The sequence below is a fragment of the Trichosurus vulpecula genome, chromosome 9 (genome assembly GCF_011100635.1).
Source record: "Trichosurus vulpecula isolate mTriVul1 chromosome 9, mTriVul1.pri, whole genome shotgun sequence".
NCBI classification, from domain to species: domain Eukaryota; kingdom Metazoa; phylum Chordata; class Mammalia; order Diprotodontia; family Phalangeridae; genus Trichosurus; species Trichosurus vulpecula.
Window position 1 is genome coordinate 187,316,582 of NC_050581.1, and position 14,161 is coordinate 187,330,742.

A 14,161-nucleotide genomic window follows, 5' to 3' on the forward strand; every position below is an offset into this window, starting at 1 on the left:
AACCACATCCCATTTGGATCAAGGTCTTGAGAGGAAATGTCCTGGATGGCTAGAACAAGTGAAATGTACAGCCGAATGGTGCATGAGCTTCAGTAGATAAGGTCCTGGATCATGCAGATTGGAGAGGGAGGAGAAAGTTCTGATGGTGAGTCAGGCAGCTCAGTCAGGGGCCAAGGGAAACCTCAGTTCAGTCTGCGCATTGGGGAGAAGGGGCCCAGAACAGTGGGAATATTCCTGTTGGAGAATGGAGATGGGGAGAGGCACACTCTGAATTCTGCTTCTTTTCCAGCTTTGAAAAGGTCCCCTTGCCTTTTAATACTCCTTTCCCACAATCCTCTCTGGCTGTTGGCTTGTTCCCGCTGGTGAGCATGGTCTTAGTTCTTAGTTGCCCACATGTGTGGTCTTAGGTCCCTGGTTCAAAGGACAGGCCATTGCCAGTCCTGCTCCTTTCCAACATCAATGGTCAGCAGAACAAGATGTTGTGGCCTTTGCTAGATAGCCAGGCTGCTGCCTACAAACCCACCTACAATCCAAGGTTTTCCAGGAAAGGAGATATTGACAATCCCTCAATGGAAATGAACCAAGGCCAGTATTTAGAAGACACACCATTTCGAGGACTTGGCCATTGAATGATGTCAGTAAAGCCTTCATGAAATAATAAACTTCTCATGCCCCAGTCGATTTCCAGCCTGCCTTCTTCACTTCTTTGCCTTCTCTCTCCTACTTCCCCACCTTTCTTCTCTCCTCTTGGCCCAGCCCCCAATCTGTTGATGAGAGAGAATGATGGCAGAAAGGCCAATAAATGGTAACCCAGAGATAGAAGAAGCCCTGCTCCTTTTGCTATGTTTTATCGGTGACCTTCAATCAGCCTTCTCTGGCCCATGCTAATGACCAGGCCACAGATCTGTGTCTGAATAGAAGCCTTGTTGATCCAGCCAGGCAGCTCCAGGTTGGAGGCAGAGTTCATTTGGACAACGGAAGGGACGGTGGAGGGATGCCCGAGGCCTTTGCTAGCTCCTGCCCTGCTGATGGGGGCAATGATCAGAGTGCAGCCCCAGTGCCCCCAGCCTCCCTGTTAAACAAATTCTGGCTTGGGTCTGATGTGCATCTCATGCCTCTCTGTTTTCTCTTGGAAAGTCCCTCGTATATCCCTTCTTTCCCTAGAGAAGGTAAAGTGAGAAAACAAACATTAATTTTATCTATGGGACAGGTAGAGAATACTAAAATCATGCATTCCGAGCCAGAAGAAAGCTCAGAGATTGCCAAGTTCAACCCTCTCATTTTCTGGATTAGAGACTTGGAGCTGGAAGAGCCTCAGAGACCCTCCTCTAATCCAACTGCCTTGTTCTACAGAGGAGCTGAGACTTGGGGAAGTAAATTAACCTACCCAAGTTCACACAGGCAGGAAATGCCCAAGACGTGCGTTAAAACCAGATAGTCTGACTCTCCAGGGTAACTGAGGCCTGAGAGATGGGGTGATGACCAAAATGACACAAATTCATTCATTCAATGAACACTTAGTAAGCTTTTACTAGATATAGTGAGCTAGGTTATGCACCTGCGATATAGTGATGAAAATCAGAGTCCTTGGCCCTCGTAGCCTTGGGGGTGGGATGGTGGCTCTGGATCCTTTTTGAGCTTTGATTTTGGAAGGGCTACACCTGGGATCCATCTCATCCAGGCCTCGTCTAGGCCACCTCAGCCTGGTCTGTTGCCGCCATGTCCCTTTTCCTTTCTCATGCCAGAAGCTGGAAATTTATTTAGCCATAACCTGTTCCAACAGCCAGCTCCCTGTTAGTTTAGGGATAACGTAAAGGCCTGCAGGTCCTTGGGGCCAAGTCAGGAAGTTCTAGTTTTGATTAATTTCTCAGATATTAGATATGGGATCCTGGGCTATGTCTCTTGAGACTCTGTATCCCCATCCAAAGGCAATTGGACTTGATTAACTCTAAGTTCCCTTCCAGCTCTAAAACTGTGAGTCTCTGTTCCTGTGACCATGAGGGGCTTACATTCTACTGTACATGACCACATATATAGAGAAATGCAGAGTAATTCCAAAGGGAGGGAGGTCCCTGGCAGCTATGAGAATCAAAACAGGCCTTACTCAGAAAGAAGGTGATACTTGAGCTGAGTCTTGGGGGAAGAAAGGAAGTCCAAGACACACAGCAAGTGCCAGAGTCAGGATTTGAATCCAGGGCTTTATTCTAAATTCAGCTTGCTTTCATATTTCCCCCTCAGCTCATTCTGATTTCCCAGTGATCAGAGGGCCAGCAGCAGCATCTTTGATGGGAAGTCCCTACAACCAGGTGTTGAAAGGACTCAGGTGGCTTCAGTCCTTGGTTCTGCCCCTGATTCATGGTGCTTATCTCTCTGAGCCTGGGTTTCCTCGTATGTAAAATGTGGCTGCCCCAATACATCGGGAGCTCCCATCAGGCAACACCTGGATGACAGGGCTGAAGAAGCCGCCTGTGCCCAGGAAGCCAAGGTGCCATTGTTCTGACCTGCAGGGGTAGCAGAGGCTGTTGCTGAAGAGGCAGTAGATCAGGGGGTTGATGGCGCTGTTCAGGGCTGGCAGGTTTTGGATGATCACGGAGGCATAGAAGCGCTCTTTGGTCTCAGGGAGGAGACTGAAGTTGTCCAGAATATCAAAGAGGAAGTAGGGACTCCAGCAGATCACAAATGCTAAAAGGAGAGAGAAGCAAATTATAAAAATGGGATGAATGCTTAAGCTTGGCATGCAGATCCCCACCCAGCCTCTCCATTCCTCATGGCCTGGCTATCACCTTAACTTCTTGAATGGCCCCTTCCTGTGAGAAACAAAGTTATTAACAACCTTTGAAATGATCCACTGGTTAGTCTTTTCTCCAGCCATGTACACTACCTTGGGCTCACAAGCCCAGACTCTGAAAGTAATCAGAACCAGTCAGTTAACAAACACTTACCAAGAACTGACCTTGTCCGAGGACAAAGTCTGGCTCTGAGATATGAAAGAACTTCAGGGTTTAGCTCTTCATGATTGGATGAGGAGGTCTCCAGAAATAAAAGAAGAGTGGAAGGGACCCTAGAAGTCACCTCGTCCAATGCCCTCCTTTCATTGAAGTAGAGATTGGCCCAGGGTCACAAAGGTGGCAAAGCTGGCATTTGAACACAAATCTTCTGCACCCCAAATCTTCAAACCTTCAGCAAACATTTATTAAAGCTATTGCTTAACGTGTCAGACATTGTGCTAAGAGGTGGTGGTACAGAGACGACGACCAAAGAGTCTCTGTATGGGGCAGCTTGCAGTCTATCACGGTAACAAAACACACATGAGTATGCCGACATCTATATTTCTTTATCTAATTGTATCTAGATGTACACACATATTTGCATTCATGCGTGTACATGTATGTATAACATGTTTCTACACGCGTATAACATATGTATTAATTTGGGGGCAGAGGGATAAACAGCTGTAGGGATAAAGGGCTCGTGTAGCAAGCTTCGCTGCAGCTGAACTCTTGAAGGCAGTAAGGATTCTGAGAGAGGGGAGTGAAGAGGCATGGCATTCCATCCTGTACAAAGGTGTGGGGGCGAGAGATGAACGTCTTTGGAAGAAGAACAAGGCGGCCAGTTTGACTGGAACAGAAAGCACGGGGAGGAATTTATTTTCAGTAACTGTGCTATCCTAAAGCCTTTGATTGTTTCAGGAGCTTAAAACCAATCTCTCCACATGAGTAAGTAAGTGTAAATACTCATTTAAAACATAATACAGTTATGGGCTTCCTCACCTCCATTCAAATTCTCCTTGAGGGCCTTGCTTACAAAGATTAAAATTGTGTGTTTGTGTTTTACAAATCTCAAGCCCTCACCTATAAGCAAATGATATGCTAGCCATAAATACTGACTACCTATCCATAACGCCAACCCCCTAAAATCTACTATTGGGCAGAAACTTTCTTGGCCTGGTTATATGCTTAAACAAAATAAAAAAATACATGAAAATATAAAACCAATAATACTTCCAGACTGAGAGCTAGGCATAGCAGATGGACAGCCCATATGTTCCGTTGGTATCTACGCAGTGATGAGAGATAGACCAGTACAAACTCCCCATGTCCATTTATGGGAAGAGATGGAAAAACGATGCATAGGACTGGAAGATAGGGATGGGCCTATCTGCAGTACTGGAGAGTTGTATATCAATGAGCTCATGGATCCCCATAAATAACATTTGTCGTTTAGACTTTTCACTAGATAGAGACAATCTTATTGCTTCTGACCCTCAGGTATTCTGAATTAATGAGGCTTGGTTTAATCTTATTTCTATTTATTTATACAAAATGAAGAGGAGCAGACTGGTGCAGCGCTCATTTGGGATACAGACACCTATTTTAATTCTTATTAAGTGCATACTAGGCTCACTTGTTTCCAGATTGGCAGAGGGTCGCAAGTGCCATAAGCACCTTCTAAGTTTCTGCACTGAGCAAAGACCCGATTGTCTCACCTTGGTTATGGCTTTGGGGCTAGAATAATGTGAGATATCCATAAAATGCAGCTCTAAGTATAGTGATGATAAAGCTCTTCTGGGGGTCTCAGAGGAAACGCTCTATAGAGATACAGGACGTTTCAGCATCCCTTCAGATTGTTGATATAATGTGTGTGTGTGTGTGTGTGTGTGTTGGGGGTAGGGGGCGGGGAAACGGTCACAGAATCACGACTTTCAGAATACAGTCAAGTCATTTGACAATGTGCTTGTTCCAGGGGTGGTGGATGCTTTTAGGACACCAAGTCCTGCCTTCTAAAAGGGTCATCATTTTCCACATTCTCCAAAGTGCTACAGAAAGTGCTCCCATCGTTCCTTTGTCTCTCTGTGTGTGTGTGTGTGTGTGTGTGTGTGTGTGTGTGTGTGTGTGTGAGTGTGAGTGAGAGAGAGAGAGGGGGAAGGATATTTTTTAAACTCCAATTTCTCTTGCAATGGAAATGCCCTGGCGCTGAGCTGCTTTGGAATAAGTTCATACGCAGAGGTCTTTGCATCCTTCTGGGGTAAGGTCATATTGATGGAACTGAGTCAGGAAAGGGCACGGTGGAGCCCAGCCATGCTTGTGGCAATATGTGACCACAGAGTGGGGCTGACTTTCAAGCCAGCCTCTAGTAAAGAGAGCAGGTGAAATCAAGCAAACAATCAACTCCCCAGTTCTTTCTCTGTCTTGCCTTCTAATCTAGTGCTCACCTTCTAGCCTCAACTTTCCTGGCCCACAGTTGCTTTTCCTGTTTATCTTAGCCTCTTGGATTTTGGTACAAACCCCAACCTGATCTCTGATGGCTACCGATTGGACCCTATCCCCAGGACCGATGCTTCCCTAGTCACTAGCACACAGCACCCAGTAACAGCTTGCAGTGGTCTTTCTGGGACTCGGGCAACGTCCACGATTTCACCTCAAAAAGCAGATATGTTATGTACGCCAGATTGTTTGCTCTCAGGATGATGTGTTCCTTATAGACTTTTTCCTCTCTCTGGCATATTGTGGTTTCTTTCCCCACAACCATGCAAAACATCAGAAGAATAAAATAACAGACCCTCCCACATCATCAGGAGGGTTGTGGTTTCCTGGAAGCAGAACTTGATTTGGAGTCAAAAGACAGATGTTTGAATCATGGCTCTGACACATACTACCTGTGGGACCTTAGGCACATCATTTAACTTCCCTGGGACTCAAGGTACCCGCTCTCTAAAATGAAAGGGTTGGGACTGGATGGCTCCTTCCTAAGGTCCTTCCAACTCTCTGGCTCCTAAAGCACCTACTTCCCTCTTACTCATCTCAGATTATTTTGTGGTATGTGTGTGTGTATATGTGTATGTATGTGTGTAAACTCTCTGTCTATGTCTATCTCTCTGTCTCTCTCCGTCTCCGTCTGTGTGTGTGTGTGTATGTGTATGTATGTGTGTAAACTCTCTGTCTATGTCTGTCTCTCTGTCTCTCTCCATCTCTGTCTGTGTGTGTGTGTGTCTGTCTCTGTCTCTCTGTCTGTCTCTCTGTCTCTGTCTCTCTCCGTCTGTGTGTGTCTGTCTCTGTCTCTCTGTCTGTCTCTCTCTGTCTCTGTCTGTGTGTGTGTGTGTGTCTGTCTCTGTCTCTCTGTCTGTCTCTCTCTGTCTCCGTCTGTGTGTGTGTGTGTGTCTGTCTCTGTCTCTCTGTCTGTCTCTCTGTCTGTCTCTCTCCGTCTCTGTGTGTGTGTGTGTGTGTCTGTCTCTGTCTCTCTGTCTCTCTCTCTGTCTCTCTCTCTCTGTCTCTGTCTCTCTGTCTCTCTCTCTGTCTCTGTCTCTCTGTCTCTCTCTCTGTCTCTCTGTCTCTCTGTCTCTCTCTCTGTCTCTGTCTCTCTCTCTCTGTCTCGATCATGTGTTCTCTTTGTAAAGAATGTAAGTGACTTGAGGGTAAGGACTGTTTCTTGGTTTGAGGTTGGGTCTCCCTGTCTCACCCTGGCATTTATGGCTCCAATCCCAGTATCGATCTTGTTGAAAGTTCCAAGCTTCTCTTTCTAGCCTGGGCCCTTCACCCCTTAGGGAGCCTTATGGTGTTGTTCTTGAGGGCTCGCCATGTTGGTCCAAGACTTTGGGGCGCCCTCCTGATCTGCATTAGTCTTATTGCTGCTCACAGCTCTGGGGCTCATCAGCCTCAGCCTTCCCAGGGGTGGCGATGCCAGGGGTGGCGATTTCAGGGGTGGCGATGCCAGGTGCGGCGATGCCAGGTGCGGCGATGCCAGGGGTGGTGATGCCAGGGGTGGGGATGCCAGGGGTGGCGATGCCAGGGGTGGCTGACTCAATGCTTTTTCAGGGATGGATTGATGAAGAGCTTTGGACTCGGAGTCAGAAGATTCAGGATCAAGTGCTGGCTCTGCTCCTATCTGTGACCTTGGGCAAGTGCCTTCTTCTCTCTGACCCTCAGTTTCCTTATCTGTAAAATGGAGGTGCTGATGGATGTAATATCTGTTCATGGGGCTGTCAATGGGAAATCCCAGAACATTCCTTATATCGCTATTTAAATGGCTATCCTTCCTTAATCCACCTCTACACACGTGGCTTGCTGTTGGCTTAGAATGTCCACCCCGCCCCCAGCCCTGCTTTCTGACCGAAAGGCTGGGGGCTTTCAGGACCCTGGGTGCAATTTCAGATTACAGCAATCTTCCCTGTTCTGGAACAGAGTGTTTAGAAGCCTGTGCATTTTCAACTCAATTCCCAGGGAAACTGGATCCAGGTCTGTGAATGTCTTTTATCTACTGGAAAGACCTCGGATAAAAAGCCTTGAAACCCTGCAAGAACATAAATGTTTGCTCTTCCAGATCAGCTTTTAGAATTGGGCCACGTTTCTTGCTCTCCTGTTTTTCCTGCTTTGGATCCCTCCCACACTCCTCCCCGCTCCACTTCATCGTCCAGTCAGCATTTGTCCATTGTCTTTACTCTGGGGTTTTCACAGGGTCTAATGCCAAGAGGGGAACATGCTGGGAGCCTCTAGGATCCAAGCAATTTAAAAATCAATTAAAGATGGAGAAGAGCCTGGAGTGGAGGTGGAAAAGGGGCCTGGAATATTCCACACCCCTCTCCCCCTGCCCCTCTCCAGGCTTGGAGTCCTGGTTTCCTTCCCTGTTTTGCTCACATTAGGGATGGAGAGCTCCAACTCTCCACATTCCAAAAGCCTAGCTTAGCTACTTACACATAGTAGGGGCTCAAGAAATATTTTCAGTCAGAACCATAAAGAGGAATTTTGTGAAGGAGAGAAGGCTGAGGCCCAGAGGACTCTAGGACCAGGGACAGCGCCACCTGTCCAGGTGACAGCCCTGGAAATGGCGATCACTGGATGGAGGGGACTGGAGGGTGGTTGAAGAGCCAGAAGTGAGCCCCCCACCCCATGTCAGTGCCCTGGGTCAAAACTCCCTTCACCCTAACTTAGGACTCTATTTGTAATGAAGATGATCTTTGTGTCCTATTGAGAGGAAAGGGTGGGCATGAAATATACCCCGAGATGGGAGGATGGATGAGAAAGAGGAAAGGGCTGGACAGGGAAGGCACGAAAGAGAGGAGACCTGGAGATGGAGACAACCTGGAAGCCAGGAAGATGGATACTGGCTGTGTGGCTCTGGGCAATCGCTGCATCATTCATGGCTCTAGGCAGCTAACTCTAAGACTAAATGTGCCAGAGAAGATGCCAGAGAAGACTACCAGGGACAGGATTGGGCAGCTAGGTGGCGCAGTGGATAGAAGGCAGGGCCTGGAGTCAGGAGGACCTGAATTCAAATTCAGACACTTACTAGCTGTGTGACTCTGGCCAAGTCGCTTCACCTGTTTGCCTCGGTTTCCTCATCTGTAACACGAGCTGGAGAAGGAAATGGCTAACCCCTCCAGTATCTCTGCCAAGTGTCTTTGTGACACGGGATCCCAAAGAGGGACTGAACAACAACAGGTCCCCGATGCCTGGCTCACGGTGGCTAACTTACCAAAAATGATGACGATGCTATACTTGATGGCCTTGATCTTCGCCCTTGAGATGAGTCCTCGGTTGTAGCTGGAATGTTGTCTCTCCTCTGCATAGGAGAAGGGGGAAAGGGAAGATCAAACATGAGATGAAGTAGTCTCTGGATCTGACAGGTAGCTAGGTTACGTCTAGGTCCAAGTGGAGTCGAATTCTACAACTCTTCTTCAGTTCAATTAAATCAGCTCAATTTCCTCCCACTCCAAGCCCAGCTGCCATTCATCTTCCTAAAGCACAGGCCTGGCCATGTTAGTGCCCTGCTCCAAGACTTTGGTGGCTTCTGATCACTGCTACAATATAATACAAACGCTCCCATTTGGTACCTAAGAGCCTTTGAAGTCTACCAGCTGCCCGTCTGTCCAGAATGACTGCACTCTCCTTCCCCCACATATTCAGTATTGCAGTCACACTGGCCACCTTGAGGTTTCCTGAGCACAAGTCCATCTCCCATCTCCGTGCATTTGCTCAGGTTGTACCCCATACCAAGAAATGTTCTCCCTCCTACCCTTTGCCCATTCTAATATGGGTCACTTCCTATGAGAGGCCTTTACTGACACCTTGAGTTGATTTTGCCGCCTACAATTGGGGCAACTAGGTGGCACCATAGTGCACAGAGCACCAGGCCTGCAGTTCATAAGACTCCTCTTCTTGAGTCCAAATGCAGCTCAGATAGGCACTAGTTGTGTGACCCTGGGCAGGTCACTTAACCCCATTTGCCTCAGTTTCATCATCTCTAAAATGAGCCAGAGAGGGAAATGGCAAAGCACACTACCAAATGGGGTCTAACTGAACAACAAGCCCCCTGTAATAACTCGGTCTCTTTCCATTTATGTTCATGTGGCTTTGCCCTTGTAGAAGGTAAATTCCTTAAGGGTCAGGGTTCTTTTTTTTTCTTTTAGTTTTTGTGTCCCTAGCATGTAGGTCGTCACTGGGTCCAAAGCAGGCACTTCATAAATGGTTGTTGAATTGAGATGAATTCAACAAACATTAATTAGGCACCTACCACAGACCCCAACTGGCTCTTAATAAGAGTTCTGTTTGCTCATTGATTCAATGAAGGTGGTCCTGGGCGCCCCTGAGAGCTCCTCCCCTCCCAGGTCAGGGCAGTGGAGGCACCAGCCAGCTACTATTGGAATGAGGATTGCTTGTGGGAGCAAAGAGATTTAGCTGATGACCTCGAGGAAGACACATCACCATTGTCATTTTTTATTTCATCTGTAAAATGGGGTGATAATATGTTACTCGTGTCAAAGGGTAATTGTGGGGACTCTGTGAGCCAATGCATGAAAAGTGCTTTGTAAACCATAAAGAATTAGCTACTCTCAGCCAAACTCAATTCAACCAGTATTTATTAAGCCCCTACTGTGTACGGGGCTGTGGTCTGGGTGCTGGGGATACAAAGATAAAGTAAAATACTCCCTGTCTTCAGGCAGCTTACCTTCAAGAGGATTTCTAAGCATATCTATTAGTGTTTCTAAATTTTGGTGCATACATTCATATATATGCATATATATACGTACATATATTCATATACATGAAATGTGGGGTATGTACATAAATATGTATATATGTGTGTATGCACACACATAGGTACATGCATACATATACACCTCGGTAAGTAGGAGAAGGACTTGCCTTCCTATCATTTCAGTGATAAAGGGAACTCCTGGGTGAGGAACTTCCTCTACCAGTGCAGGAGGGAACTTTCTCTGAAATGTAGTCTTAGCAAGCTGCTTGGGCTGTTGGGAGGTTGAGTGACTTGCCCAGGGTCACACAGCCAGGATGTGGCCCAGATGGGATTTAAATTAAACTCAAGCATTCCCATTTTCACAGCCTCTTTTCTACCCACCACACCATTCTGCTGCTAAGCCAGGTATCTAAAGATATAGTAATCATAAGGGGGTCACTAGCATCTGGGGGGATGATCAGGAAATGCCCCAGGGAGGTGGGAGATGGAGTGGAAGACTTGGAATCATGGGGACCAGGGTTCCATTCCTGCCTCAGGCATTTCCTCACTGGGTGGTCATGGGCAAAGAACCCCTCTGGATTGGTCAATAGAGGCCCCACTTGTAGAATCTCCATTTCATTGACTTGAAGCTAAACTGAATTTCTTTACCAACCACCTCAAATCCCAAACCATGTAGCAGATCTGCTTTCTCTCCACCTAACCAGGGTGAGTGGAGGCGTAACAGCTGTCTGGGTGAAAAGAAAAGAACATGCTTCCATGCAGGAGTCCTTTGTGGTGGGGGGTGTAGAGGGGCTGTGAACTTAGCTTTAAGAAAATATTTCAATATAATCAGTTCCCTTCCTAATCCCTTGTATTTTTATACATTTAAAACCGTGATTCAGAGAAGGGATCCATAGGTTCTCCCAATCTACAGCCCCAGGGATACAGGACCCAAAAGCGTGAAGGAGCCTGCAGAGCACAGCTGTTACCTGGCAGGAATCGTGAATGCTCAGAAAAACGAGGCTATCTTTCCCTTGGGGGCAGGAAGGCAGCTGCCTGAGGAGCTCTCTTGGGAGGCTTGGCTATGACTGGCCCAGGAGAACAGGCGAGTTCCTAAGCCCTGAGACTCGCTGTGACTTAGTTTGGCTTTTAGAGTGTTAGGGGGTGGATTTAGCAAAACGACAGGGGTGGATTGAAATCTGCTTAAAATGAAAACTGGCATCTCTTTCCATACCAACACCAGGGATGATTGTATCAGATACCAGTCCTTGAGCTGGCCCTGAAATCTCTGAAGATCCCATTCAGCAGCACCCCTGCCTAGAAAGAAATGCCTTTGGCATTGAAAGAAATTTCTTCATAAGACAGAGAGAATCCTAAGCCAGCAGTTCCATGTTATTGGGAGAGCGAAGGAATTATTCCCTCTCCCCATGGGGACTGAGCATCTGATCAGCAGTCAAATCCGCTGTCAGAATGCATTAGCACCCTGGAGAGTCCAGAGGTTACCTGGGCACTGGCCTCCTGCTGGAGAGCTTACGTCTGGTCTCTGGCTTTAACTCGGAGCTGCTTTCCCATGTGCCCAGCCTGCCTTGGCAACTCAAGGCCCTAAGCTGTCACATGCTCCTGGCTCCTTTTAAAGAAGGTGCTGCCCAACATGGGAGATCATTTGGAGTCTGAATCTTGAAAGAGGGTGAGCCATCAAAAGACATCCTGTTGGTACCGCCTTCTCAAGTCCCTATCCCCTCCTGAATGCATTCAGACGTGATTCTAGAGCGGGCATCAGGGTTTCAGCACGAGATAATGGGCATAGAGAATACAATGTTGCAGTCTTGTAGGGAGGGGTCAATTCTTGCCCCAGACAACTGTTAGCTGTGTTATTTATTTATCCTTTCTGGGAAAATGCTAAGAGAAATCATTCGTTCGTTGGTTGTTTGTCCTTCATTCTCAAAGGGGACCATGACATCAAGGAGGTGATGCCATGATGTGTGAATGAACTAGATTTAAGTGAGGGGGCGAGGGCTATGCAAAGTCATGAGCCTCACTCTCTCCTACTGAGCCATCTGGGTCCAGCAGCCAGAAAGAGATCAGGACTGGTGAGACAAATAGCACTTGCCATGCAAGGTTGTGACATGCGTATGTGAAATGTTCGCACTATATAAATGTGAGCTCCCAGACAGTCCTGGGATCACAAATTGGGAGCTGGAAAGGACCCTAGAGGCCAGCCAGTTCAAGCTCTCTATTTTACAGTTGTGGAAATGGGTCCAGAGAGGTTAAATTACTGAACCACAGTCATACAGCTAGTGTCAGAGGGAGAATTTGGATTCAGATCTTTCTGAATCCCAAACCGGGCAGTCAATAAGCATTTCTTAAGCACCCACTATGTGCCAGGCACTGTGCTAAACACTGGGAATATAAAGAGAGGTCTAAGCCCAGAACTCTAACAGCTACACTATGCTATTAAGTTGACTAAAATTCTTTGGGACTTGAAAACCATTGGTTTCCATATAATTTCTCCTTTAGGGTCTCCCAAGAGTCTGCCTCTTACCGGAGGGTCAATACTTGGACTAGGAATCCGGAAAATCTGGATTCAAACCCTATCAGACATCTACTAGTCAGTCATTGCTGCCTGCCCAAGGCAATGTTTTCAAGGTTCAGAAAACTTTTGATCTCAAAGCACCTTGCTGCATGGGGATAGGAGCAGGGGGTGGACAAAAGGCAGGCTCTGATGACTTTAGGTGGCATGTCTCCTTCATTCACCAGGCTTCTTATATAGGCACCAGCAGAGAGAAGGCCAAGGAATGCCTTGTGTGTGCTGCAGAGAGGGTTGATGGCAGGGGGGCCACATTTTATTGTCTGCGGGTCCAAACAAAGCACAGGAAATCTATGTACAGGCCCTGTTACGTGTATGATGGTTTTTAAAGTTTGTTCATTCATTTGTTTGTTTCTTTTCATCCCAAGGTCCCTTTCCTTGGCTGAACACTCACTGGGCCGTGCTTGCCTTGGGTGGGGGGCTGTGATCTCATTGATCTCCAGGGACCTCCAGATGGAGGAACACCTTTCACCCAAGGATATCAGCTCTTGCACTGTGACTTGAGATACCAGGAAAAGGGAAATGACTTGTCAAGGGTCTCACAGCTAAAGTTGGAGGCACAATTTGAAGTCAGGCCTTCCTACACTGTCTCTTTAAAGGGAAGCCACTTGTCGAAAGAAAGCAGCTTGGCTGACTGATGAGATCTCTGAAGAGTCTATGGCTTTAGAGATGCCCAATTTCCCACATCCCAGCAGGAAAACTTATCAAACAAGTAAACCAAATTGAGAATTCAGAATGTGGTGCTAGGACCGGAGACTTACCAGAACAATTAGAGATGATCCTATCATGGGCTTTGCTCTTAATCCAGATGGTTCGAATCACAATGAAGTAAATAACACTGGAGAGAGAGACACAGAAAGACAGAGAGACAGAAAGAGAGAGAAAGAAAGAGACACAGAGAGAGACAGAGACAGAAAGAGACAGACAGAGAGAGAGGCAGAGAGACAGAAACAGAGAGATGGAGAGAGAGAGACAGACAGGGAGAGAGACAGAGACAGAGAGACAGAGGGAGAGAGAGAGGGAGAGAGGCAGAGAGGCAGAGACAGAAAGACATAGAGGAGGAACAGAGACAGGAACGGAGAAACAGAGAAATTCAGACAGAGAAAGAGACAAGATTGGGGCGGAGGAAGGAGGAGGGAAGAGAAAAAAGAAAACAAGGTGAGTTTCTCTGAGTGTTTTGGGTGAGTTCTCTGAGTGTTGAAACCTGTTGCATTTGAGGTTAAAAGCTCCCCCCCCCAACTCTGTCATTTCTCTGACCACCTTCCGCAACCACTGTCTGTTCTAACTTGGGGCTGATGGAAGAGCCCCTGTTCTAAGGCAGCAGGGCTTGTGTTGGCTGTAGCTGACAGGGTACTAATAATTTCTGAAGATTTTGTCCAGCCTCAAAAATGCAGAATTCTCTTAAAGGCTGTGCTTTTGAGCTGCTGCTCCCTTTTTTTCTGGGAGGGAGACAGGGGCCCCAGACAGAACCTTCTTAAGTCCCCGGTTTGTCTCTTTAAAGGCTCCTGCTCCATTACTCCATACCTGGTCTTTCTTAAATCCCTCCACAGTTCAAGAGTGAGAGAACATTGTGCAGTTTCTGGAATTCTCAGCTCTGCATCAGTCTTCCTCAAGGCTGAGGAC

At 47.1% G+C, this 14,161-nt stretch overlaps 1 protein-coding gene across 1 annotated transcript in view; it reads right to left on the minus strand.

Moving 5' to 3' along the window:
• Nucleotides 1-1,075: 1,075 nt before the first annotated feature.
• Nucleotides 1,076-14,161, minus strand: part of NPSR1 (neuropeptide S receptor 1) — a 170,384-nt gene continuing 157,298 nt past the window's right edge. Inside the window, exons 6-9 of the mRNA XM_036739342.1 lie at nucleotides 13,300-13,376; nucleotides 8,470-8,556; nucleotides 2,502-2,682; nucleotides 1,076-1,160 (exon numbers count right to left, since the gene is read on the minus strand). Coding sequence (XP_036595237.1) covers nucleotides 1,076-1,160; nucleotides 2,502-2,682; nucleotides 8,470-8,556; nucleotides 13,300-13,376 — 430 coding nt within the window. The remainder of the gene's footprint in view (nucleotides 1,161-2,501; nucleotides 2,683-8,469; nucleotides 8,557-13,299; nucleotides 13,377-14,161) is intronic.